This window comes from Mobula hypostoma, chromosome 9, assembly GCF_963921235.1.
Source record: "Mobula hypostoma chromosome 9, sMobHyp1.1, whole genome shotgun sequence".
Taxonomy (NCBI): domain Eukaryota; kingdom Metazoa; phylum Chordata; class Chondrichthyes; order Myliobatiformes; family Myliobatidae; genus Mobula; species Mobula hypostoma.
The window spans coordinates 111,726,024-111,753,228 of record NC_086105.1 but is presented as its reverse complement, the minus strand read 5'-3'; the positions used below and the strand labels follow the sequence as shown (position 1 = coordinate 111,753,228).

The following is a 27,205-nucleotide window of genomic DNA, read 5'->3' as shown; positions in this document are numbered from 1 at the left end:
ATTTAAAATGGAGTAACTCCTGCTCTTTCTTCCCAGCTCCTTGCCACATCTAAACAATTTCGGCGAGGAGTGGGTTATAAACTGCCAAAGGATTGAACAAAACAAAACGTGGAATGTGTGAGTTTTCTCCGACTGCCCCGATTTCCTCACACAGGCCAAAGGCGTACCGGTTAGTAGGTAAATTGATCATTGTAAAGTGTCCCGTGTTTAGGCCAGGGTTAAATTGGAGTTGGTGGGCGGCAACTGGATGGCCCGGAATAGCTTCAGCGTTGCATCTTAACAAATAAAAAAAACAAAAGAAAACCAGTGCTCCACACCCACCGCCCCCAACACCCTCAGTGCGATTCAGATGCTGCTGGACTTGCGGAGCATTTTCTGTTTTAATTATGAGAGATGGAGCGAGCCTGCACATCAGTGATATATCAGTAAGGCAGAGCCGGTTCAAAATGGGAACACATCGACTTTACTGAGCATGTGTATCTCAGTTGTGTAAACTGAAAATCCAGTGCAAACAAATAAAATATAAATGCAGTTTCCTTAAACGATCTGATATCTTCGTGTGTGTACATGTACCAGTGCATGCGGAAAGTGGACCTGAAGACGATTTAGAAGCTGATATTGTGGTACTCAATGACAGGCAGCATCCATGGCAGAAAAGCCCAGTCAATGACCTTCCATCGCACCTTTCCATATTTTTTCTTCTTCCACTTCCCGCCTGACTTACTGTGTTTCCAGTGTTTTTGTTTCCTATTTTAGATTTCCAGTGTCCTCATTTTTTTTTTGTTTTGGCTTTTGGTTTGCAACGCCGAACACCAGGATTAATTTCTGCGGGAGTGAAGGCTGCCTGGCGTTTCAGATGCCTTTAGGTTGAAGCGCTTGAAACTAGGTCGCCTTTATCCGTTGCTCAAACCCTATCAGTGGAATGCTGCTCGAATTCTGCCCGTGTCCGGAGATCGGTATTCCTCCGAGATCTTTTTAAATCCCGCTGTCTATTCCCACTCGCCTTCACTGTCACACCTGTCTGCACATTTCTCATGTAACACTTGATAAAAACACGCAAAATTTGCAGTTCGGCCCAACTAGTCTGTACTGGCTGTTGCCACACTACTTCAGTTACCTTACATTCTTTTCACCCATTGAATACATGCATTTTAATGTACTAGTGAGACAGGAACAGCCTTTGAAATATTTATCTAAAAATGTGTTGGGCAGATGCTTTGATGTTTGTAGAGTTTGGCAGCCTCAAGAACAGGACTTTGTATCCTACCGGTATGATTTCTGATTGCAGAAGAGGTGGGAAGATGAATGAAACATATCTCTTCCACTTCCTGGATTAAAACACTGATTACTCTTCAGGGTTAAACCAGCACTAAGCAAATTCCATTTTTGGAAATGGTTGGGACATAATTTACGATCATCTCATTCATCTATCATGCCAATCCTCCGACTAAGAAACTTTTCTTTTAAATTCTGGGCACTTGATCAGTCAGTGCTAGGTTCAGGCTAGTGATCAGAGACTGGGCCACGCTGTCTTGTGTCCCAATATACCACAGGGAAATTAAGGCGCAGCCTTTGTTTTCAAGTGTGGGGGGACAAAACTAAATCAGAGCAAATTAAGAGGTGATACTCGCAATATCCCTCGGCTCAACCAGGTGGATGAGTCATTTACATCCTCTTCTTTCTGCAGACGAAAACCTCGACCCCAGATTTGCAATGCTCTGAAAGAATCTTCCGCCTGGCCGACAAGGGTTAAAATAGATCTCTGGGGTTCTTCTTGGCATTCGGATCCACTTTTGCCTAGGGAACCACAGAGATGATTTTACTTGACTCCAGTACCCTCGCTGACCAAATGGCACATCCTTTAAAATGCCCGAAGAAGACCTTGTATTAAACCTCCCCGCTCTTAATTACGGTAAAATGAATTAAAGGTACAGAACCGGTCCATGCAGTCACGGCTGGTATCGCAGTTCGAACCTTTAAATCCAGAACTGATGAGAATTTGATCTTGTTAAAAGGGCAGGGAACTAAAAAGAAGAACCCGCTGTTTAATTTTTAAAACGTCTAGAGCTCATTGCCGAGAAATGAGACACTAAAAAAGAATACAGTGCCTTTAAACACCGGGAATTGCAACGCACTGACTTTGCAGAGCTTTCTATTAATATAGTAATGACGTGCTAGATAGGTTGATTCGGTTACCAGCTTATATGAATTTCCAGTTGTGCAGACTGAAAACGAAGTTTAGAAAAGCATGGTTCTGTTTTAGTATTGTACTTTCCAAGGTCAGAGGCGAGGCCCAGGGGTGTGTCCGCTGACGGCTTCCACCATCGCAAAGATGTCCTTCAAGCGCTGAAATGTCCTACCAGAAGTTTTAAGCTTTAAAAACTTGTTTTAAAAATAGAATTTTTCTGGCAATTGTAAGATTGTCAACACATCTACAAATAGCCATTCCCAGTCTAAACAGTCTGCTAGAATGTTTTGTATTACCCTACCTACCCTTCCATCTCACAGACATTAGTTACACAGATATTAATGTATTAAGCTCTGAGCTCACAGCGCATATGTCTTTAATTATTTACCATTTTTCCATTTCTACTTTTTGCATATGCTACAAGAGAATTGCCCAAGCCGTTATGACTCGGGGCTACCTATTCCAACTCTGATGTCGCCTAAAATAAATATGACCAAGTATTCTTAATTTTGATGCACAGCCACCTTCCAATGGTAAAGTCATCGAAGTCCTTAACCTAAACCTGAAACCATTCTCCATAATTTAATATTTTAAGACTCATTAAGATAATGCGGTGGGACGTAATGATAGTGAAACCTGCAGCTCCGAGTAATTATTAAACTGAAAACTTAAAAGTCACTTGCATTTAGCTGGAATGATTTTTTTTAAATCTGGCGAAATTAACATTTCCTATGAGACAGTCGTACAATCGCACTATTTCATATTACATAAAAAACAATATTAACACTATGACTGCCAGGTGCATTATCTGAGGTGGATTGGTTGAGCAACCTACTTAATCCTTAAATCATCATGCATATGCCTCTCATCTCAGTTTGCCCGAGTGAAATTAGTAAATCCTCATTATAAGTCTCAGTATCACCGAAGAGCCCGTCAAACGCTTAAATAGCTCGGTAGTCAGCCCCGTGTACCACCCAGCGAAGTCCCAAATAGCTGTGCAAATAGCTATTTTTTTTAGCTGTAATCGTCGTGATGTTTCAGCGCTGGTTTTACCTGTACATGAACTAAATCCCTATTCCTTTCAGAGTACAGCAGACGCTGATAAAGTGAACTTTCTGATATTTGCAGAATGGTTAAGGTAGCACACTCGCTTATGCGTGCTCGCGCACAACCGGGAAGCTGAGAATTAGGGGGAACTAACCGAACTATTTGCTAAATGGTCAGTGGGAGACAGCTGCTTCAGAATATGACCAGTTAACCAGTCACACAGCAGTGAAGTTCTGATTGTAAACAGCTAACAATACAGACCTTAGTAACTCTGTTGAAATGAAGGAGCGCACTTAAATATTAGCTATAATGCAGTTTTTAGGTGAACGCGCGGTAGCTTTTTGGACTTTAGAGAATCACCACAGCCTACAAATCATTTTGCCATGTCAGCTAGACATACTTATACCAATAAATGAATGTAGTTTCACAAATGTCATGGTTGGCGATTTCTACTCGCTGCTCCACCGGCCTTTTTTCACACAAAGGTGCACTTTCAATCTGCGCAATTCTAATCATCCCTAACAAGCGTGAATGTCAGACAATTTGCATGCTTGAGGGAAAAAGTAGTCAGTGAGCCGCAGCTTCCTCGAGAAACATTTACAATTCATTTAACCAGTTGGCATAGACTCTTAACAACACCTTCAAAGCACCCCCCCCCACACACACACACACACACACACACACCACCACCACCACCACCCATCACCTTTTATCTTACGTCGCAAAGTCAAGATTTCCATCGGTTGATGTTTGACGGTTTTTTGGGAACGCCACAGCGTTTTGCTATCTGTTACCAGCTACAAACTTTCTAAACTAAATAAATCGATTGAAAAATGTCAGTATGTGATATGTCACAAACTCTGAACAGAATTCCTGTCCCTGTAAACCTAGCCTGAAGTTTCCATCTAAAATATCTTTCTACCGAAACGATAAAATCCACCAGCAAGAATGCTGTATGCATTTATTTGTGTGGATTTACATACCAAAGGGAACCCATTTAAAGAGAATTAGAACTACGCCACCGGACAAAGGTGTGAATATTTGTTCGAATTCACCATAAAAATAGTTGCTTGTACTTTAATCCGATTTGAAATTCCTAGCCATTCAGATTACATTCAATGTTTCTGCAACCTCCTCTCTCTGTATGTTTATATATCTTCAACCTGGTGATGGGTTCGTCCATGACATTTTCTCTCCGTTTGAACCGCCCTGTATTTTTAGAGTACCTAAACGCTAAATTGGCTCGTACTGAAAGCTCTGAAAAGGACGTGTATACACCCCAGAATCAAATTCTCAAATGTTTTTCTTCCGAAACACAGTCTTGTGGTAGTTTAGACAGCAGAACGAGGGAGCAGTTTACCGTTTGTAAAGAGGTAACATTTAAAAACAGAAAACCAAATCCGTCCCAGGGAAGCTATAAACTCAGCCCCCAGATGTAATGTTTTTAATAGCACGCATTGTCTCCCTTCTAGAATGCTAACTTAATCGGATTTCAAATTTAGGCATATAGTTACACAACAAACACACACACACACACACACACACGTACGTACGCGCGTATATATGTAATTTATATACTCGAACCTTTTTCCATCGGCATCGCTCGACTTAATTAAAGCTCAGCACACCAACAAAATGACCACAAGTAACCACGGTGCTCTCGGTTATAACGCGCCACGCAACAGCAAGCTCCAAGCGAACGGCCCTTCCTTCAGTGTATTCCACACAGTTGAGTGTTCTTTTGTAAACACTTGAGATTCCGCAAAGGCTGAAAATCCAGAGCAACACACACCAAATGCTAAAGGAGCTCAGCGATCATGCCGCATTTATGGAAATGAATAAACATTCCACTTTTCGGGCCGAGACCCTTTTAATACCTGACCCGCTGAGTTCCTCCAGCGTTTTGTGATTTCTTCTTGTCTGCCTGTCCTGTGCTGATTCCAAGCACAAGAGAAAAAACCACCAACTCACGGGAAGAAAAACCATTCCGAATGCGCTTAACACTTAAGAAAAGGGGAAACTATTTAGGAACACCTGATTGCAGTCAATGAGATCTGGATAGGGGACATTTGACCCGAACTATTATTATTAAGAACTATATCCATAATGTGCTGGCATAATTTACGCATTAAATAGGTGCATCACATGATTTGATTTTTAAAAAAGTAAGTTTACAAAACTTTTAAGCAAACTTTTTCTACCCTTGGAATCTCCCACACGGTTCCGTTTTCCCCTCGTCAATAAAAGGACTCCCGTCTACTGGGCAAATCCTCGTGGTTTTGAAAAATCATTGTTTTTTTCTCTCAGAAAATACAAAACACAATTCCTTCAGGTCTAAGGCGGCTCAGACTTAACACAGATTCACCTTTATAAAGCACACAAAAACCACATTGAGAATTGTTGGAGGAAGACAAGGCTGAACTTACCCGAATGCCCGTGGACCGAAACCGGCGAAGAGAGGTACTTCCCCGGGGGAAGGTGAGACCCGAGCGCCGAGCTAAGGTGGCCGGCTGTGGAGACGATCCTTCCGCTTGCAGCGCCGACTCTATGCGGCTCCATGCTCAGGCCGGTGAGCAGAGGAGACGGGACGTGTACTGTTCGGTGATGGCCGAAATCTCTCCCATCCATAATAATTCAGCGCGATTCCTATCAACTCTGCTTCGGAACAAATCCCTCTTGTTTAATTCAGGATACTAGATAGTCCCCAGATTTACAACCACATTATCAGGTTTCCTTTGAGCCATTCTCAACCGCATCTGTGGAGAAAAGCACTACTTTAGTACGTTCAGTACAGTTTAAAATATTAAATCCATGTTTCAGACGCATCTTCTTACAATAACTCAAATGAATTGGAAAATGTGGCTTTTATTGGCATAAAAAAACAGAGAAAATTACATGTGCGTTTCAAGTTACACTCAAAACCTTTCCTCTTTAAGGATCGGCGTCATTTACAGCTCATGCTTTTTCGCTATTAAATAGAAATTCTAATCTATGTTAGATCTTGGACCATACAGTTTACATCTGCCACCGAGAGTTCTGCTGCTCTGTCGCTCAGTTCAAATTCTGCCCGATATTTCATGTGAGCATTGCTAACGCAAGACATAGCGAATACCCACAGAACTAAATATTGCTTCTGGTACGGTTCGTAATTATGCCACCGCCACCGTGCATTCGACAGCAGAAAGCAGACAAAAATAATTTTTACTTTAACTCCCGATTCGCAAGTATATTGTTGGTACATACTTTTTTTTAAAAAAACTGCCCAGAGTAGCGGGTGATTATGAAACAAAACCAGCAACCGCATTGCTTCTTAAAATTATAGATGATTACCCCTGAAACCAATAGCTTTTTAAACATAACACTAAAAGATCGTCTTTTAAGCTGTTTAGAGCATTTGTATACATTCAGGCTCAATAATTCAACTGAAGTACGTAAGTACAATCAGTAGTGATGATAGAATGCGAGCTTATTTTTTGCTCTACTACTATAACCCTGATACGGGAGTAAAGGTCCCCCCACCTTCGTTTTCTAATTAAACACATTCTAAGTTCCATTCAATAGAATCGACGGATTCCTTTCCTTAACAAAGCGTACAATCGTTCTATCACTGTGATTTTTTTGCAGTTTCTAAAATCCCAAGTTCATGCCCACCAGTCACTGTTCTTTCGTAAGACGCGATGCTGAAACATGCCGAAAGCAGCAAATATAGAACGCAAAGGTTTCTTAAACTCAGCAGTTAGGCGTTTTGAGACATCTACTGCAAGCGCTGCAGACATTAATAACATCTCCAGATAGAGTGGAAGATTTTTTTTCTCTCTCTGTCTAGAACTTTTCGCTACATTTGCCAACCTAATCCTTTAGGAGCTTTGTTTCCGTATCCAGGCTTTGGCCAATGTTTCGGGAGATGGTTTAAATCTTGATTTTAATTAAAAACAGGCATTTGTTCAAAAGAGTACAATCAATTGCAATCCCCGTCTCCCGTGGAACACAAAAAAAAACTAATTCTGTTTTTTAGGGAAAAAGGCTTAATATACGTGTAAATTTGGTCATTTTCACTTATCTTTTTAGCAATAAAATGAAAATTTATCTTTTTTAAGCGGATAGCAGTGACCGTCTTGCTCTTACAGAAAATCCGGTCTAACTTCAGTAGAGACTTAGACAGCCCAATCGACAGCAGTAAAATATATAAGAAACAATCCCACCTCTATTCCAGTAACGTCTAGTGTTCTGGAGAATCTCACTTCCCAGTCCAAACTTGTGCGAATACGCCCAGAATAAATGTTTTTCACGGTTTGCGCGCCTTCCCATTACTTCACGTCTTACAAGCACGGTTGATTACCCTGTACAATAGTTAAAGAGTACGTTAGATGTGAAACTTTACTCACGTTTATGGACGATTCAGACAGCTAAGTAGGTTTTCCCCCCAGTTTATTTTAATCCAAGATAGAGGTGAACGCAAATTCTGGAATCGCCATACAGAAAACAAAATACAAAAACCTCTTTCAACTCTGGCCAGTCTTCCAAACTCTCCTTTTGCAATGAAGCACACATTGTTTCACCATCGCCTGCCTCCTGTCAATCACACCGTGTCAATAACTCTACGATTGGCTGAAGAAGCTGCCAATCAATCAATGTAAACACGCCTCTGATTGGCCCGGGGCCAACTCACCCTCGCGACGTCCCTGAAAAACCAATTAGAGAGCACGGGAAGTTTCAAGGCGATCCTTTGTACGGCATTGAACGATCACAATAGTACTCAGTATAGTGCGGTTTCGAGGTTGCCCATTCTCTCGTGAATGATCAAAATAGTAATAAGAATCTGGCGAGGAGTTTCAAGTTCCCCAACTACTCAGCCTCGCCGTGTTGTCTCATGTTTTTTTCAGGCGGTTTCAAGTTCCTCAAGTTCCCTAACACAAGGAAAGGGACTAAAATAGTAATGAGCTCCCCGAGCGCCAGGGGAACAACCGTCTGAATGTTTGGAAGAGCTCATCTGAATATCTCCCAGGCACAATCGCGCCTCGAATGAAAGAAAAGCAACTTCTGAAGGACTCATCAGCGTTGTGTTTGTCTCAAATTGGCGACAGGATCGAGATAGAAAGCGAGAGAGGGAGAGACGCCCAGAGAGGGGGAGGGGAGGGGCAATTAATGCGGATTGACTGATGGCAGCAGCAGAATGCAGAAGATTGTGAATGATCAATGGAGCAGTAATGACTGACAGCTTCCTTCCAATTTATTTCCCCCCTTCCTTTCTGTTCTAATAGAAAAAAAACGCTGCTATATTTTAAAAATGTAGAAAATCAATGTATTGCATCCCATCATGTTATAATTAAATGCAATGCTTGGTCCGTGAATTCTTTGTCTACCAAGGAATCTTAAGACAACTGATTACGTGTAGCACGGCGTGTATTTTTTCCCTGGTTTTGTTCAGTGTGTGACTCAATGTTTAATATACTGGGATGCAACAGAAGCTGTAATGTGATTAGGTATGTATAACAATAAATCATCCGGTTAATAACGAGTTGTAGATATCCATGTGTCTTTGTGTGTTGGTGGTGTCCATGATTGGATCGACAAACGGGATTGCAATTTATTTTTTTAAATTTTCTGTTCAATAATCGAGATACGGCTGTCTATATGATGCTTTAATTGATCTTTTAAGTGCGTCATGTGTGTGTGGATGACAAATTGAACCGCGGCTGTGCGATTTCATGTTTTTAATACATATAAAATAATACTCTCGGTCAGTTGGGAGCCATGTTTGAGGAATGGGTAATGAAGGGCAAACAGCAGCCTGCAAGGTTACCCGGCTATATTTATTGTGCTGTGTTTTCTATACAATGATTTGGTTGAGAGTTCGACCTTGAGTTGAAGGCTTTTTTAATACTTGTTAAACGAAGCCCCAGTAAATAGCACTGCTTACGTGACAAACGTTCGGTGGCGAGTTACAGTTTGCTGGCAAATGTATTTCTCTGCTTGTCTGGCAGACATTAATAACACGTGGCAGGGTGCTGGAGTTAGAAAGATATGCGGCGATTGCAAAAGTGAAAAAAGCCCCTTCTTCCCACTTTCTACAATGTTCATTTCTATTTCTCACTGTTCCGCGCTCTACAAATAACTCACGTTTAATAATTTTTAACAGAAAATTAAGCCCTACAGGCAAATAAAAAGTCGTTGCTTGGCAAAGATTTCAGATAGCACAAAATTGATAGAGGGTGGAAACCGCTGGAATCCAGGGTGGGCCGACAGTCGAAATTCTCCCCCCTACCCCCATGCCCCCCCACCCCAGGACCTAAGAAAAAGCTGTTTGGAAGATTAAAGCAATTGAATCAATATTTGGGAGAGCAGCTCAGGCGGCGAGAGGAAGGGCCCCAATTCGAGTTTTTTTTTACAGCGCCTTGAGGGTTTTTACAAAGGGGGAATGCGGATACTTTGCCAAACGAATTGATGCGACTTTCTCTGCTCGCAATATACCACCCCCGTCCCCAAACAGATAAATCGCTCTAAAACTGTATCGGGTGACCTGAAAGGGAGCGCTCAGAGGGACTTTGGTTTCTACCATTCCGTCTCTTCCAAATGTCTCAAACGGACATTTGTAATTAGGCTGAAATGGGGCGTCTTGGTTCTAATATGAAATGTTTAACATTCAGATTTTAATGGGCTGGGGTAAATTCTTTGCGGATTGGATATTCTGCAGTGGGTCTTGTTCTTTTGAATCGTAAATGCTGGCTGGAGTGGCTCTCACAGCTTTATGTGAAAAGGTCACTCTCAGAAAACAAATCTGTATTGTGGTCCAGAAAAGGAGTGCAAGGTCATTTTGACTCTATAAGTTTTTATTTCATCCAAACCAAGTTCTGCCGTGGTTGAACTATCAGAAGAACGTAATTACTGACAGTCCTCGTATAGATCTTGAGTTAGCTGATGAATTTTTAAACGCCAACAAAAAAAAAATGCAGGTTAGAAAAGGGCGTCATAGCTTATAATAACAGCATTTGGCAACTTTAGCAAACCTTTACCTGATCCGAGGGTGATTTAAAAATAAACACAGATTCCGGTGTTTTCCTTTTTAAGAAGTAAAACATTGATTCTCAGACTTGAGCAACGCCAGTGTCCTTGGCGCCAGTAAGTCAGAAGTAAAAATAAATCATAAATAAAAATATGTACCTAATATTTTCGATTAAGCTGATATGGCCGTGTCGCTTCAAATGCCCTATGTAAACAGCACTACTGACTCCCGAGTTATTGCCCGCAAGGTCTGAACCTCAAACCAATATATTGTTTGATTCGAATCGTTGATGCCTGCTATAAAACATCGTGGAAGGGGAAAATGGTATTAATTTAGAGAAGGTGATCTTGTTACCACGGTGTATGTTGTTCCAGAAGGTTGGAAATGGATGTAATAAAACTTTCAAAGTTGTAAGTCTATTTTAAAGACCGTCGCCTGCCTGGCATGCTGCTTTAGGTCCCTATATGTCAATCAACATAGTTTTTGATAATCCAACTACAGTATACTATGTTCTGAGTTCTCTGCTGTTCCTATGGCATAAGTCCTGTGAGGCTTTCTGATATTAATTTTAAAGTCTTATAATTATGATCCACAACGGACAGTGAAATGCCGTTCTCAGTCAGAGCTGGATTCTCAACCCCAATTCCCAGCACATACATTTCAGCTTTTAAAGCGCGACTGTCAGTTTTCTGAAGAACTTTGTTGGTTTATTGATGAACATGTCGGTTCAGCTTTTGATTTGAGCAACTGAAAACTGAGTTCACGAGAGTAAAATTCTCCCTAACTTTACAGCAAAATTTTTAATCTGTTTGTGTAATTTGTACGAATGGAGGTTGGGGTGTGTGTATTCTGTAACCTTGGGCCGCAATCGATAATGTCTACTTTGCACCGTTTATATTTGCCAGGGTAAATGTAATATGTTCTCCCTGTGTGCGAGTGTGTGCACGTTCATTGATTTAAATCAGTTAATTTCCCCGGATATTTGCATTGCAAACAGTTCTTCACCAAACTCGAGATCAGAGGTGCAGTGGCGGCAATAAATCTCACCGGACTGACCACAGTAAATTATGTTAGGGCGTTGCTTTTTTTTCAACCCATTTATTTGTCACCGTCCAGATCCTGTACAATCGATCTGAATTAAAACACTGACCGCGTGCTTACATGCTTCAGCATATTTGGAGGAAAGGCGCGATTAGACGAATGCGCATTATAAATAGAATGTCAGCGTTTCGGTTGCTAAGATAAATCTAACACTGCCTAACAATAATGTTGTTGTACAATAATTAACCAAGTGCTTGCTCCATAATACGCGGCGGTATCATTTCACAGTGGACTGCAAAATATATAGCATTTCTGTTTCATATTCTTGGCAAACTTAATGTACTGAGACTAAGTCATGAGTTACAACATGACCACATTGTAAAACACAGTACACATACCACTGTAACGTTACTTTGCTACATTGCGATATCAGAAACGGCCTATCTGCAGCTCACAGAGTAACCGGAATGAACTGGTTGAAGCTATCTGAAGATAAGGATGCTATTGTGGCTGTCCTTTCACATTCAACTGAAGGGGGTGGGGTTGACAAAACGAGGCGTGTTTTAAGCCTTACTTCTTTTAAGTCAATAAAACGAACCGGCGCGTTGAGATAATGAAATGATTCAGCGGTCAACAAATCAGCCTTTGACACAATTCTTTCTGTATCTTGTTTAGACGTTTCTGTAACTTCGGTTACTCTAAGGTAGGGTGGAACGTTGGGGGGAGCTGCGGATTTAGCAATTTTACCTGAACTTCGGTAAACCGGAAAAAGTCTGCTTCTATTTTTATGCTTTTGTGCGTTTTTATAAACAAAACTATGCTGGTTTCATTACAGGATGACACTGGCATATAGATCTTCAAACCTTTCTTTGCGTGTTATAGGCTCTTTAATAAACGCGTGCGATCGCTGATTCCCCTTCTGGCTTTAAGTGTGTTAGACTTATTTGTTGTACTGGTGAACAGTCAAGTAATTGGAAAACATCGGCGACAGCAATTAAAAAAACCCAAAATACTTACGGCAAACTAACTAGATTATAATTTGTGTTCTCTCCGGTGTGCCTGGATGTTGGCAAACCAGTAATTTCCCCCGGTTAAAGTAATGAAAACAATGTGATCACAAAATTTTAAAAATCGCAATTAAACAGACCATTTGTTTCAGGAGTGGCGTGCCGGGTATAACGCGGTCACTTTAGTTTCAAGTATTATGGGCTGTGAGTGGAATTTAAGCTTGTCTTTTTATTAAGTAATCGGCAACAATGAAATAAACTTTACTGGTTTGCCATGTCGTGCCCAACGAATGCTCTTTAACCCTTAAGCAATTGGATTTTAGAACTGTCGGCAATATTTAATGTAGGGAACATTTTTTTCAAAACAATTGCATACAGATTTATAAATAACTGGAAAAGGCATATCTCAAAGTCTAATAAACGTGGTGACTCGTCGAATGAAATTCTATCCAGGGAGACCTAGTAAGGGACGTTTTACGTTAGAACGGCATGACTTTTCAAACGAACACGCTGAAAACCGAAAGAACTTGGATCAATATGGCTCTGTCTTAGAACGGCAGAATAGAAAAACGTAAAGTCACAGTCGTTAGATATGAGGTCCTGACAGCTAACTTATCTCATGAATCACCATTGAGTTCTTTGGTCTGCCAGTGGAGCCAAATAAACAGCGAGATAAACAAAATGCACATTGTTCGCTGTTTCTTTTTCCACTGGAAACGACTGGTGCTAGTTTCATATTAGATCGGGACTGTGATTAGCGATTCCTTGAGTGCGAATATGCCTCATTGGCGAGTGTGCGTGGACTGCTGTCGTTCTGGCATCGAAGATAAACGCTCCAGTATTTTCATTAATTCCGTCGCAAATCTGGATTTCCAGAATCTCTTTTGTGCAAACAAAAAATGGTTGTTTGCTTGTGTGTGTGTGTGTGTGTGTGTGTGTGTGTGTCTGTGTGCACGCGCGCTTGTGTTTGTAATGGGGGAAGGGGTGGAGTGGTTAAAATAAGAGGCTGAAGATTAGAGGGGATTTAAGAGCAGGCTTTGCACAACAAAACAAAATTCCTTTCTGCCACGAAATTAAACTTGGCTGTCCTGTAAAATGAACTGATAAATAATACAGACACAATTCAATACCATGATACACCTTGATATTCTCGTCTTGTCATTCGCGTTAAAGTTGGCGTTTCAACCAAATCAATCTCCAAGGAGAGCTTGCAGATTTCCTTCCTAGCTGTTCCAGTAAACGAGATTTCCTGAGCCAATGCTCCATTATCCTTATACCCATCACTGGGGCTTATATGAAGTTTTTGAAAACTTCATCACAAATTCTACCTATGATTTTCCATATTGTAAAGTATCTTCTCCAAAATCATCAGACAATAATTGCAAGATAACTGGACGGTGCAGGATTTTAACTACAGCTGTTGCAAATATATCGCTGGTTGGCTACACCTTTTACTTGTACAACAGCTACTGATTTCCACATAATACTCCCTCTCTTTTTTTACTACTTTGTAAAGTCTTGTGGAATATTATGTAAATAAAACACAAGGAAATTAAAACAATTTAAATATAAGTTACTTTCTTAATAAGTTCCACCATCAATGTAAGAGTTAAGATCCTAACTGGGGTCCAGTTTGTTTAGAGGGGCAATTTATTTTGTCTCTGAGTAGGTCGCCAGTACATGCTAATTCAATTTGACAAAAAGTACACTAAGAAAGTCCAAATGCAACCGCACAGCCACAGACGAGGTACCGATTCAGTGATGGACGGTGCACATTGATCAAACTGATAGATTCCAGGTCCACCCGCTTACATTTTTTTTTGGAGCTGATGCAGCGTATCATAAAAGCCCCAGTTCACTCGGATCAGGTCATTTGCTGCCATTTCAAATTTCAATAGCCTTGCCCAATCGTTAACGGAACTCAACTCCGTACGCTCGCCCTTTTATTAACGTGGTAACTTCAGCGACCCCATTCTATCAATTTGCTGACGGCCACTTTAAACCAAACCGAGAAGTTACTAAAAATTCCCAGTGGTTTATACAGTATTAGCCTTGTAAGATGTTTTTTTTAATGTAGCAGTTTGCTCCTTTTTCTACTGCACAGTCGCGTTTACACATGCAATGTAGTTTCTTTAGCATTTTCGTGTTTCTTTCTATGTTAGGATAGCGATGACGCGGCTGTCGAACACAGAGAACACCCTTTAATCCCGGGGTCATAAATCAGAGCATCCGACTAGAGAACCGGGAAGGAGTGTTTCACAAACAATTCAAAAAAGTGATTCAAGGTTGGTGCTTGATAGTTGCGGAGGAGGAAAAAGAGGGTGAAGCTCGAAAACCTAATCTTGATAAGCACCTGAGGTTTTCAATAAACCCGATCTGTGTGTGGCAGGGACCTGGTTGAGGGAGAGTTATACCTCACAAGCTTCCTTACATAAACAGAAATGCAAGCCAACATGTAAAATCGGAAATTAAGCAAGCTATCCTAGAGTCACTGGCTTCCTATAAATGAACTTCTTGTGAGATTACAAAGAATGGTAGATAACGGATATTTTTCAGTGCCTGCCTCTAGTACAAATCCTGACTTGAGTAATAAATAGGGCTTGTTAGAACATGCAGGCGAAAACCTTAAGCGTTTTATATTCAAAGTACAGGGTCCCTTCTACATCTCCTTTTGGATTCAAAGAGATTTTCTTTCTGGATTTGTTTCTTAATAACTCACTCACCTGATATACCGGGAACCAACAAACGGAACATTGCCTTCTAGGTATTTAAGTATCTGCGATCATTTCAAACAGGGTAGCATTTTTTAAGGTCACTTACACGTGAGCGCTGCAGCTACGGTGCATTTTAGTTACAGCCACCAGTTGATTCGGAAACCTGAGAAACTGACGCGAAATTGACGAAGTAATTTTTTTGTGACCGGCGAACTATGCGTGTCTTTTACATAATCACAAAACTCACAGGTAATCTCCGGGCGACCGGTTACTTTTACTTAAACTCCTATCACAGTAACCTATTGGTTTGAACATACATAGAAGAGTGAATCGTCTGAATGGCTATATTTCCCATGACATGTGAGGTGATTGAATCTATGAGAACAGGACATGGCATTAAATAAAATAGCAAAATTTGCGAATAGTGAATACTGTCTTTGTTTCTTCTAAGCATTGGACGATGGTTTGCACCTTCAAAAGAAAAAAAGGCTCCTAAAATATTATTTTAACCTAAGGCTATGCTATGTATAAATTAAAAAAATAAGACATGGGTATTGAAATGGTACATCCCGATTGTTATAACAAAAAAAGATCCAAACGCGAATTCTTGTGTATCTATTATTTTCTCCACGCTGTCTCTGTCTGCGCCGTTTGATTTATTATAGGGACTTTGCACACTGGTACAAAACTGTGCCTCATCTGTTTCCTAATGAGTGTCCGATATCAGCTGCTCTGTGCGAATGAATCATGTAGAAGAGGGAAAAACCGAATGTGGAGGGAATGGGAGGGAAGGACAGAGATAACAAGATAGGAGACGATAATCAACCAGCTCTGGAGAATAAGTAGTGTGGGGGAATTAAAATGAGAACGTGGTGAGAAAGAAAGACTAATTGAATGGCACAGGGGAAGAGAAACAAAATGAAATAAAGAGAGAATGGGGCGATGTTACAAGACAGAGGATCAGTCCAAGTTATATCACTCAACACACGGAAAGCGACTGAAGCCGGATAGGCGAGCTTATCAGCATTTTCCATCATTGTTCGTTTTTCCTGAGAGGCACGTATTAACGCTTTGCGGACTTTAGTAATCTCAAACTCTAAGAGCTCTTTTTCGGGTTGTATAAACCTGCTCAAAAATGTCAAAGAGAACAAATTCGGCAGTAAAACGCAGATGATCTTTTTTTAAAAAAAAGTCTCAAGTAAAACATAGCAGAGTCTATATGAAATATTTCTACCGAACGAGCAAAAGGACATCTGTCTCGAGTGACTGCCCCTCCCCCATTGCTGCTTGAAATCCGCATAAGCACATTCTGAGATTTAGAAAGCCATTCTTTTCTGTGTACTGTATATAGACTGGAGTATGGGATTCCTAATGTATGGATTACCACACAATCTGCAGATAAAATGTAGCCAGCATATCCGACACAAATACATTTTCTCAGGGAAAAAAAAACTTTACTTATTACTTGATCTCTCCGGCACCAAGTACATCAGTCCGGTTACCTGGTGATGCATTTAATTGTACTTAATATCTACACGTATACTAAAGGCCAATATGGTAGTGATATCGATGACCCGAGGTGATCCTCGGTCTCTTGATGTCACGAAAATCGATCTATATTTAAATTAATCCCATAAAAGGAAAAGTATAGATGTGAAGAATTCAAGTCACCACACAAGAATGTAGGGCGCTTATAAATATTATTTCGCATTTGATTAATTAAGATTTTTATTTCTATCTTTAATTCATTTCTTCCCCCTCCCACCCCACTTCCATATCGTAAAAGGTTTCATGAGGAGAAGGCAAACGGTTGCAGTAAATGTGTACTGATGGTTGTATTACAGACCACGTACGATCGCTATTTGGAGTGTTTTTCAGCTGAAAGGCTATTCTCGAGAAGAGGAAAAACGCAGTTAATAGCTATTCACTTTGTTGGACTGGGTTTATATTACCCTGTACGGATATCACACAGGAAAATACCACAGTTATGCGTCTGGTCTCTGTTAGACGTTCAGACTTGACTGTTCTAAATGCTGTATGTATTTAATTACTTGAGCTCCAGGAAATGTGAAGATACGTTTGCATTTCAGACTAACACTCTCTAAATTTACGTTTCTTGCCCCCCTAAAAAAGTCAATAACTAATTTATTTAAACAGCAATGGCAATCACAGGGAACCAAGAGAAAGGAAGGAGAATGGCTCTGAAAGGCAAACGAAGCAATTTCCATTTAGGTGGCTTGCTGCAATTAGTCTCCATTATCATTTTACCAGTGGCATAAAGTCTTTAGACCAACCCAGTGATATAAGTATGGAACAAACAGTTCTAAAGTAAGTAACAGAAATTGATGCTAATAATGTTTATGTGAAACATCTAATCTCATTCTAACCCAAAGGTTCTGACATAAAAGCGGTTTATTATTTAGGTTCTATACTTTCAGACGAATAACACAGAAGGGATTAATGATCCGAATTCCTTAGAGATTAACTGTGATTGGAACTATTGGTGACATAAGATTCCAGAGTTATATATTTAATAGCATTTTTATTCTGAATGCAAATGATTTTTTCCCCCGGAATATCAACACTAGCATACCAACATACAAAATTAAGTGAAATTAACCTAGTAAATATATTTCCCGATATATACCAATGAAATTAAACCTGATTATGATTCTGATTCTGAAGATGACATTATCGACGCTAAAAGATACCCTGTAAATCGAGGAGACTTCTGGTTTTATAAGGACTCTCTGCGATGTAATATGATATGAAGGGGGCTGTGGGATCTTAACTACATTTTCGGAAAGTGGCAAGATAGCGATATAAGAATCCTGAGTATGTCATAACAACGTGCCAAGGCAGAATATATATAATAATAAAGCGTTAATATAATTACATAGCAACAAGATACCAATCTTGACTACGTGGTATCGAAGTGAATGAGACACCCATCGTTACTGTGCGTAAAGGCTGACACTATTTTTTCGGTTGAGAAAAATAAGTAAAGATACACAAAGGGAATAAAATAGTAATTTACAATGTTTATCCACAGTCCTTTAATGGTGCCAATTGCTGGCAAGGAAACGTACATTATAAATAATTTAAGAATGTGACGTTTTAGTAAGGATAGAAAACTGATTCATGGAGTGCCCTGGGACGTGGCACAGATCTAGAAAGAGCGTCTACCGTCAGCTCCGTGTTAAGAACAGTTCGTTCAGTCTGTCCCAGAGCGCAAGTCAAACGTAGAGGCCCCAGAAGCAGAGAGGTACAGAGGGAAAGTCATAGGTTCTCCACTTGGAACTCATTTGAGAACATTTGACAAGGGCTGAAGGGAAGAATTATGAAGGATCAAAAAATAACTGGCAAGTGTATGTTTCTGTAATAAGCGAATAACGTAAGACAAATCGTGTAACAAGAATTTGAATAAGTTTCGCAAATACCTGTCGAATATTTCTAGATTAAAAATATTATGCGCTAGAACTTTTGGATTCCAATTCTTGTACGCTGATAAAACATAAACGTTGTATTTTGAATCCTTTATTTTCAACGATCTTTGATAAGTTAGCAAAGAACTCAAACAAAAAAGCAGGCCTGAGAACGTTCACCATCATGTCAACTTGCAAATTTTCTCTCTAAACTTTAGCTTTTTTTAAAAGCGTTCTATTTACCGACCGTTTTCCAGCAGATAAGTTGGCCTATCACTGACAGCCCACAATTGGAAATGAGCCTACATCAGAATCACCGGCATGTGTCGTGAAATTTGTTAATTTAGCGGCAGCAGTTCAATGCAATACGTAATATAGATATAAAAGTAAATTAATTACAATATATAAGTTAAATTTAAAATAATGCAAAAACAGAAATAATAAAAAGTGAGGTAGTGTTCATGGGTACAATGTACATTTAGGAATCGGATGGCAGAGGGGAAGAAGCTGTTCCTGAATCGCTGAGTGTGTGCCTTCAGGCTTCTGTATGTTACCGACCCCTCCTTAGCTCCCCACCCCCCCCCCCCCACCCACGTCCTTTTACGGGCACATCACTTTCTCTCTCTCTCTCTCTCTCTCTCACACACACACACACACGTACGCAAATGTGCCACTTATACTGGCATTGTGAATGAATACCTGCACCGTGCCAATTGTCCACTGTTTGGAAGTTTTAAACACGTCTGTGAATCTTCGTCATTCTCTTTTCAAAGAATGAAAACGAATTTAAATATAAATAGCTCCATTAACAGGCAGTCTGGGAAGTCTACAAAGAGAATAATTCGGCTGGGTCAAACGGTGCCGGATGCCAACAGTCCCGTCTTTATTTCCGGGGGGGGGGGTGTAGCAGACCAGTGGAGGAGAGCGGGGGTTACAAAAGTCGTTAGTTAATGTGTACCGAGTCAGAAGTTTACCTAACGTGTTTACCGAGTCAGCAGCTTACAATTCGATAACAGCATTTTAAACAAAACACACGTAATTCAGTCGGTGGCTCGGTTAACGTGCACCGAAAATCGAAAAAAAAGAGCAGATGCTGGAAATCTGAAATAAAAGTATAGAATGCAGAAAACACTCAGCAAGTTAAGCGGTATTTGTGGGATAAGAAGTAGAGGTAAGATTTCAGATCGAAGGCCTTTTGTCAGAACGTACACAGTGACAATTTAGTAAACGTATAACGAATCAATAGATCGGTTCACGAACTGAGAAAGTTTTAATTAAAAAACTTAGAATTGATAATTTTTTTGGCGTTTTGATTTTCTCGTACTGCCTGTCCTTTAAAAGAAACTCTTAGAGGGAGGAAATTGTTAAGGAGAATTCACCGCCACAATAAACTGCACCACACATAACCTTGCAAAACACGCGATGCTGGGAATGCAGCAGATTACAGAGACGCTTTGAACGACAGATGTGAAGACTTTATTACAGGCCACGGGATCGAGGTCACAATCGACTTGTAAATACATGCTGCATTCATTTCGTCCCATCCCCCACCCTCTCACCCTTTCTTAAAACTATCTGCCTTGGCGAGTCTAACGAGATGAAGGAAGAAGCGGAGGAGTTTGGGATTTAATTTCCATTACAGAATTGCAACGCTCAATCAAGCTTCAGTGAGTTTTGGCCCGGTTCCAACCTCTGCAAAATCCAGACGGGGGACGGCTGGGTGGGGGTGGTGAAGGCAAAGGGTAAAGTATCCGCTACAGCCGAAGCGGATCTTACATCTTCAAAACGATCTTACACCAAGGTTCTCAAACGCTGCTCGATTCTAAACAACTTACTAACGTTTGCGCGGGTAGTAATGTTACACGAAACTACACGATAGTTATTTTTGAAACAAAACCTTTTTTTCCTGCCTTAGTCCTCCCGAGATATATTTTTTGTAAACCTAAAAGCCCATTTTGTGTCACGTTGTCTTATGCATTGATCAGAGCGGAATGCCCTCTAGGATTCGGCTCCAACAAACGTGCACAAACGGTTTTCTTTCCGGCAGCGTCGAAAGAATGGAGCGCCTGTGGAAACACAGCAACAGTCATTCTCCCCGCGAAACACATACACAGTACTCACTGGGGAACATGCAGTTTAGTTCGAGGCCGATAGAAGGGAGAAAAGGAGATTAACGTTTCACTGAGGAACACATTGGCGATTTTATGAAACAACTGCTCTGTTGCTTTGTTTTTTTTTGATTTTTTTTCCCCTCCGAAATGCACAAGATCGGAGCAGCGATAACTGAAGGAGAAGTGCAGCGCAAAGCAGACGGGAGAGCATGTGGCTGGTGACGGCGTTAGGGACTGTTCGCCGTCGGAATCCCCATTGCCCCTGATAGGAGGCCCCGGCCTCTCTGGTGTCGCTCCCAGCCGAGTCTGGAGCGCCGCGGCACGAAAATCAATGGAATCACCAGCCTGTGGTCACATGTCCCCGGAGAGGCCCGGCCCCCCGAATCCGCTCACAAAACAACATTCCTCTTCCCTTCAAACGGCCAGCTCGCTCTCTTTCTCTCAACCCGACATTGATTTGTAATTGACTTATGGCGCAATTTATTTCGATTCCGAATAATAAAGAGGCCTTCTAATGACCAACTTTTCCGATTCTTGCTTTACAAAACACATCTAACCAGTGATAAACCAAATGCCGTTTTTTTGTATTACTGTCTAATAATGATAGACAATATCAGTCTTACGTTGCTAAAAAATGGGATATTCTAGTCAGGAGTTGTATCTGGCTGAGATGAAATCAACTATTTTGTGAATGCTCCATTTGAATCGGACCGGGGCTTGTTGGGTTCAACACATTGCATACGTCGAGCTTTTAAAAACTAAGCTGAGTGTCGCAAACCTATTGTTCCCACATTTAAAGTATTGTAATGTGCGATTGGACCAAAGTGACTTCAATAAGTGTCTTTATTTTCCATCAAACAACCAGTAAAAAATAAGGGGAACAAACAAGGATACAACTCGCACGCTGTCACAGGGTGGTGGTAACTGGGACCCCTGTTGTTTCCCCCAGAACATCGAAAATGAAATGAATTGCAAGCACCCCTCCGGGTCTCCTGCGGTTTTAGTCCCGGTTGCATTGTAATTCGGAACACTTAGACCCAGTCCTTCAGTAAAGCTGTTCAAATCTTTCGCCGATGAGCTTGTTGCTAAATCAAGACAAGTCAGAGGGTAAAAAAACGACTGAAGAGACGCTTCTTTGTGTGAAGCCGTTGTCCTTGGATTATTAAAGCTGTCATGTCACCCACGCGTAATCGAGAGGAACAAGTCGAATTAAATGTCCGTGTCCCTCTTTCCCGGACCGTTAATAGCCAAACATTGAGATCTGAATAGATGCTGGTGCGTGATGTCTGCGTATCTTATATAATGTTACCCAATAGTTTTACTCGCGTACTTTTGTTAGCGCAATTTCCTTGCTGTTATATTTCCTCGTGTAAGCACGTTGCTGGTCTGCTGATTTCAAGCATGTAAAATTGACTTGAAACTGCTTTTCCACGCGAAAGTTCTCATTACGCATATTTCATTCGAGTCCCGAAGCACTACCTCAATTCCCAATGTTTTCTCTGCTGTAACTACTCTTGCACAGAAATAACGTCTAACATCCAACTATGCATCAACGGTACTCCATTAATCTCTAGTTTGTTAAATTAGCTCAATAAATTACCACTGTAATCTCAGAGTTTTCGATGGAGTCTACGTGTCCACACGGCTCCATAACGTATCAAACCATCTACGCTGTTTCGTCTCGCGAACCTAAAATCAGTTCATTTTTGGTTGCGCAACATTTATTTTTGAAGTGGAAATGAAAACGCAGGATTGAATCTGCAGATGAAAAAAACGACTACACTATCAACCGACGCAAATAAAAGAAAAATGGTAATAACTGACCAGTCGGACCCGATTCAATTGTGCGTACCCGCTTTAAGAGGGGGAGACTATTCTCTGCAATAGTTGGTGTCGTGTGAATGTGCCTGAAACCTCTGTAAGCTGTTCACCCCGTCTCAAAACCCTCCCTCCGGAAAGCATGGATCAGAAGGGTGGAGGACATGATTTTGCACCGTCATATATCTCTCTATTATTAACCGATTCGACGATTTATAGATTTCCCGGATTCCTGTTTAGCAAAGGCGCAACTACATTTTAACATCTTGGAAACTCATTTACCGTAACAAAGATCTCGATTCCTTTTGTTTATTGGAGTCAGGAGTAGGGGGAGGGGTGGTTGCTTTTATTGTCTACAACCGCCCAAACTGCGGTGGTCAGATTAAATGTGACATTTTCTTTCTAGCTGAATTCCAAATATCGCATAAACAAATTCTGTCAATGTTACCGGCTTCTTGTTTTCCAGCTTGACCGAATCGCTGCAATGGAGAATTTGCTGAGAAATTTCTCAAGGGCATTCTGAAGATTTATTTTTCAATCTCATCGTGAAGACCCGAGCAAGACAGATCAAGTTAATCTCCACCCAACCCTTTCGTACCCTGTTATTTATTTGCAAGAAGGTGAGTCGTCTTGCTTGGGAAATGGGAAGGGCAATTGCGAGAAAGATTTTTTTAAAAAGTGGGGCATGAAGGGAATTTAACCAACGTTAATACGACCGGAACACGCAATGTATGCATTTTTTTAATAACCCGTCATCTAATCGATCAGCCTGTCTGCATTGAAGATACATGTGGGACTCGTTTAATATTTTACCTCATCTCATTCTGCTTTCTATTCTCCGACTCAAACACATTGATGGATAACATTATATTGTCCTTTCCCCATTTTCCCATGCGGTTACGAGACTTGCTTTGGAGCTGGAGCGTTGTTCTTCGGTGTCTCCGAACCCTTTATTTTACCCCAACCCCCACCCCTGACAATTTATAGAGCTGCAGATTTAGTGAAGGAAGAAGTCGCCCACAGCTGTATATATCTAAAAGCTGATTGACACTGACGTCTGGGGAATTAGGAATAGAGTTGCGTTTGGCATTTTGTTAATCAGCCCGATGGAGCGTACAGACAGATGAGATGAGAGAGGAGGTAGAGGCAAAGCTGTCTGTCCTCCGGGGAGCCTGCGAGGATAGGTGGGGGGAACGTAGATTAGGGGCTCCGTCGTAAGCTTTCTCTCTCTCCCTCTCTCTCTCGCTACACGCACACAAACACACACACACACAATTCCATTTAGCTACTAGTCACTGAAAACTCAGCGTCCATGAAAGTGTATCTGGTACAGTATCTGGATCCATGCAGTTTTATCTTGCACAAGGATACGTGGCAATAATGTAACTTCGAAGCGCAATGTCCTGACGTCCTCGAAGCAAAGGCAAAACCACGTAAAGATTGCAAAATAGAGAAGAAAATGAAATTTCAGTGAATAGCTATTAAAACCATTAAAATGAAGTTGCTTAGCGAAAATACATTGTAATAACCAGATCACGTCAGGTCCGCTGGATTGCATAAAGGTCTCGCTATGTGCAGTCTCCGATGGTTTTACACGTGCAATCAGGACATTTTAACATTTTTCTCTATAATCGAACGGGCACGACTGCACCAGTTACATCTGTTCAAATCCAGCAAATAATTCTCACGAAGTGTTGCTGCGCTTCTGAGCCCTCATGAAATTTATATTTGTTTAAACGCGGATGATGCATTCACTTTTAAGACTAATAGTTTAGGATTAAAGCCAATGTGTTTCTCTCTCTGTAGGTTGCAAACTGTCGAGGAAAATGCGATGCGGTCTGCAGGCTGAAGAATTCACGTTTGTTGAAATAAACCCGTGAACTTTTTTTTTGTATTTTTTTAAACTGAAAAGCAGTGAGGAGCCGCGAGTTTGAGCCGTAATGGGGCTGGTTATTCTGTTGCTTCCACTGACGTGCTGAACAAATGAGGCACTCTGCTCGTTAAAAGGTAGGCGCGATGAAAGGTCTCTCAAGAATGAAAGATCTGCATGACTATTGTGTGTTTTATGGGAGAAGCAGAATGATATAAGCAAATCGGAAATAAAAGATAAAAAAACTAAGGCTTTGATCAATAGTCAACTCAGAATTTAATAAAATATATATATTTCTACATAGAGAGCAATATAATTAAGAAATCAAACGGACATTACATGCAATATAGATATTTATACGAGTAAAGGACGGATGCCACTTCGAATGGAGGATGGAAATAAAACAGCTATCGGGGCCATTCTTATATCTGTGGATGTAAAATGGCCAAGCATCTTTACCTCAATAGTTCCGTAGGAAATAAGATGGATAATGTAACAGATATCACTCGAATGATGTTCGGTTGTCGAAAGGTCAATAGTATTCCTATTCAGCTCCTGGTCGTGTACAGTTTAATAAATGACAGCAATCCTTTGTTTTTAAAAAGAAGAACGCGAGTGTATCACGATGTACAGCAATCATTGCTGTATGTAATAAATTCCCTCAATCATTCAGTACAGGTACATGATACTCTCCTTTTTCATTCTTCCCGTCTCCTCACTCAAATAATCTCTTTAACATCCCCCGTCTATTGTAGCCCCCCCCCCCCCCCATCCAAACATATCCTGCAGTGTCTTGCTTTGTGTCCTCTAGCCATTTTCGGTATCCTAATCAATGCTTTAACTACCAGCCCGGCAGTTCCTTCCTTCGAAGCTGTGGAATGAAAATGTACACTTAAACTGATTCAAACCCTGCTGACAGTGTTTGGGGGAAAATCCGCCTGAAAACGGATGGCAAATATGTTCGAGGAAACATTACTGTGAATACCACATCGGTATTAATTGACTGCTATTGCGCAGAACTTTTTTGTTCAATATAAATGAGAATATTTTACCTACAGTAACAGCTCAGTTTTTCATTGGCTATCTAAACCATTCTATCACCGTCCCTGTGTGTGCTCTACATGTTTGTAACGCTGTCCGGATTCTTGTCCCTCTTTTTCTGTTCCATCGTGTAATTACAGCCTTTTCCCCAGTCCACGCTGTAATATGGAGTACTCACTCTCCCACACTGCATGTGTGTTAAATGTTGAATTCTACTTTCGCACGTAATCCTTTCAATCCGCCTTTTTTCCACACAAGGTTACCCGTCAGCAATTTAAGGAAACAAAATGTTCAATTCTGAGTGACCCTTTTAAAAATCTAAATACTAAAAAAAAATTGCTTTCTCAAAGAATTACATCAGATTGAAAAAAAGAGAACCAGTTAAGACTACCAGTTTTTTCGAGACAACGTGCCCGGGGGCAGAGACTGGACATTAACCTGTCTCCGACTCAGCCGAAGAATGATATACACACGGAGGCTCTTACAGAGGGGTTTCAGTGAGATTCACCAAGACACACTGAAAACGGAAAGTTCGTGGGTTCACCTTGACACATTTGGGTATGTCTCAACCACCAAGCACACATTTTGCAGTTACAGAGAAAGGGATCTCGTGCATAGAATGACTTCGCCAAAGGTGAATGTACAGCGAAATATAGAGAAAGATAAATACCGGCAAAAGTAGAATCTTAAGGTGATTGTATCAAATCTTAAGATCTGTAATGTTTAGAAAAACAAGGAAGTCAAATTAAAAATAAATGTAATGGGCACAGTGGAATTCAGATGGAGATTTCTCCTAATATGTCAGGAATCAGGCTAAACTAACGCATATCTTAAATGGCATAAAAATGAGTGTAAGATCTACTGATACAAATGTGTGAATAGACATACATCAATTGGTATAGGATGCAAAAGTCATTGAAAAGCAGATGAATAGCCTGTTAAATAATGTGTGAGAGTGTTGAGAGAGAGAAAGAGAGAGAATGAAGCATGACAATATCAGCATAAATAAAAAAATGCTGGGGAATTCATCTCTGGTTTTCCCATATGTGCAGACAGGGAAGTTCAAGGTAAACTTGGAGCCTTTGTTATTGCATTTGACCTTCATTTCATGCAGTCAGCAAGCAGTTGATGCAGACCGCTGTGTTTCTATCCGATCTGCCCCGGCTCAACGAAACAGACCCGCACCCTTAATGAATGCTGTCCTGTATAATTAAATAATTGACCGCTCCCCGGAGGAGTCTTGCGCAGCATCTGTCCCATGACTCCACATAGTATCCTAGACAATGCAGACCGGGCAGATATTGAAGGAGGGATCCCTTTTCTTATGCTCTTTGGGAAATTGCCTTATGTGAAATACGGGAAAACTAAACTGTTTAATAAAATGTATGTTATTGTAATAGGAATATTAAAACACTTTTGCATCTTGACGCCATTAATATAAACATCTATCTTTTCAAGTCATGCTCCCTAATATTTCCCTTTAACTGTTATACAATAGGGGGGAAAGTAAGTCTCACTAACTCAAACAGCCCAGTGACCTGTCTGCTGAATCTGAACTAAAACCCATTTTGAATATAGAGGAATGAATATATTGCCTATAAAAGGCAAACAGGCAGTACACGTGGATCTGTTTGCGTGGAATATGTTTTGATAGTTTCGTGTACAAAGCTGTATTTCCGGCACCTTACAATGGTTGGAAAGTTGAAGCATTTTTGGTGAATTCATTGGTAACTTGTTCTAATGTCTCAGAGCACGGATTCACCATTGGCACGGGGCTGGGGTTTTGTGTGCATGTTTCTATATTGCTTCAGACTTTCACAAAATCGCATAAATAAAATATTAAATTAGTCTTTTTCCTGTATTTGTCTTATTTTGCTTTCTGGTCAATAAATAAACTTGCACCTTCCTCTTGAATGCGATACACCCAAGTTTCCGAACGG

At 40.7% G+C, this 27,205-nt stretch overlaps 1 protein-coding gene and 1 long non-coding RNA gene across 23 annotated transcripts in view; one reads left to right on the top strand and one right to left on the bottom strand.

Moving 5' to 3' along the window:
- tnrc18 (trinucleotide repeat containing 18) overlaps positions 1 to 27,205 on the bottom strand; it is a 227,082-nt gene that overhangs the window by 160,930 nt on the left and 38,947 nt on the right. For 5 of the 9 annotated variants that reach the window (XM_063058915.1, XM_063058920.1, XM_063058922.1 and 2 more), the window contains exons 1-2: positions 7,621 to 7,792; positions 5,662 to 5,991 (exon numbers count right to left, since the gene is read on the bottom strand). In XM_063058915.1, coding sequence (XP_062914985.1) covers positions 5,662 to 5,863 — 202 coding nt within the window. In that variant the 5' untranslated portion in view covers positions 5,864 to 5,991; positions 7,621 to 7,792. Of the gene's footprint in view, positions 1 to 5,661; positions 5,992 to 7,437; positions 7,576 to 7,620; positions 7,880 to 7,904; positions 8,032 to 22,360; positions 22,390 to 27,205 lie in introns of those variants that run through there. The other 4 variants (XM_063058919.1, XM_063058918.1, XM_063058916.1 and 1 more) reach the window with 4 other exon arrangements.
- Positions 8,416 to 27,205, top strand: part of LOC134351959 (uncharacterized) — a 37,759-nt gene continuing 18,969 nt past the window's right edge. Inside the window, exons 1-4 of one of the 14 annotated variants that reach the window (XR_010019304.1) lie at positions 8,416 to 8,718; positions 14,449 to 14,571; positions 22,821 to 22,974; positions 24,161 to 27,113. This is a non-coding gene — a long non-coding RNA (uncharacterized LOC134351959). The other 13 variants (XR_010019302.1, XR_010019313.1, XR_010019309.1 and 10 more) reach the window with 13 other exon arrangements.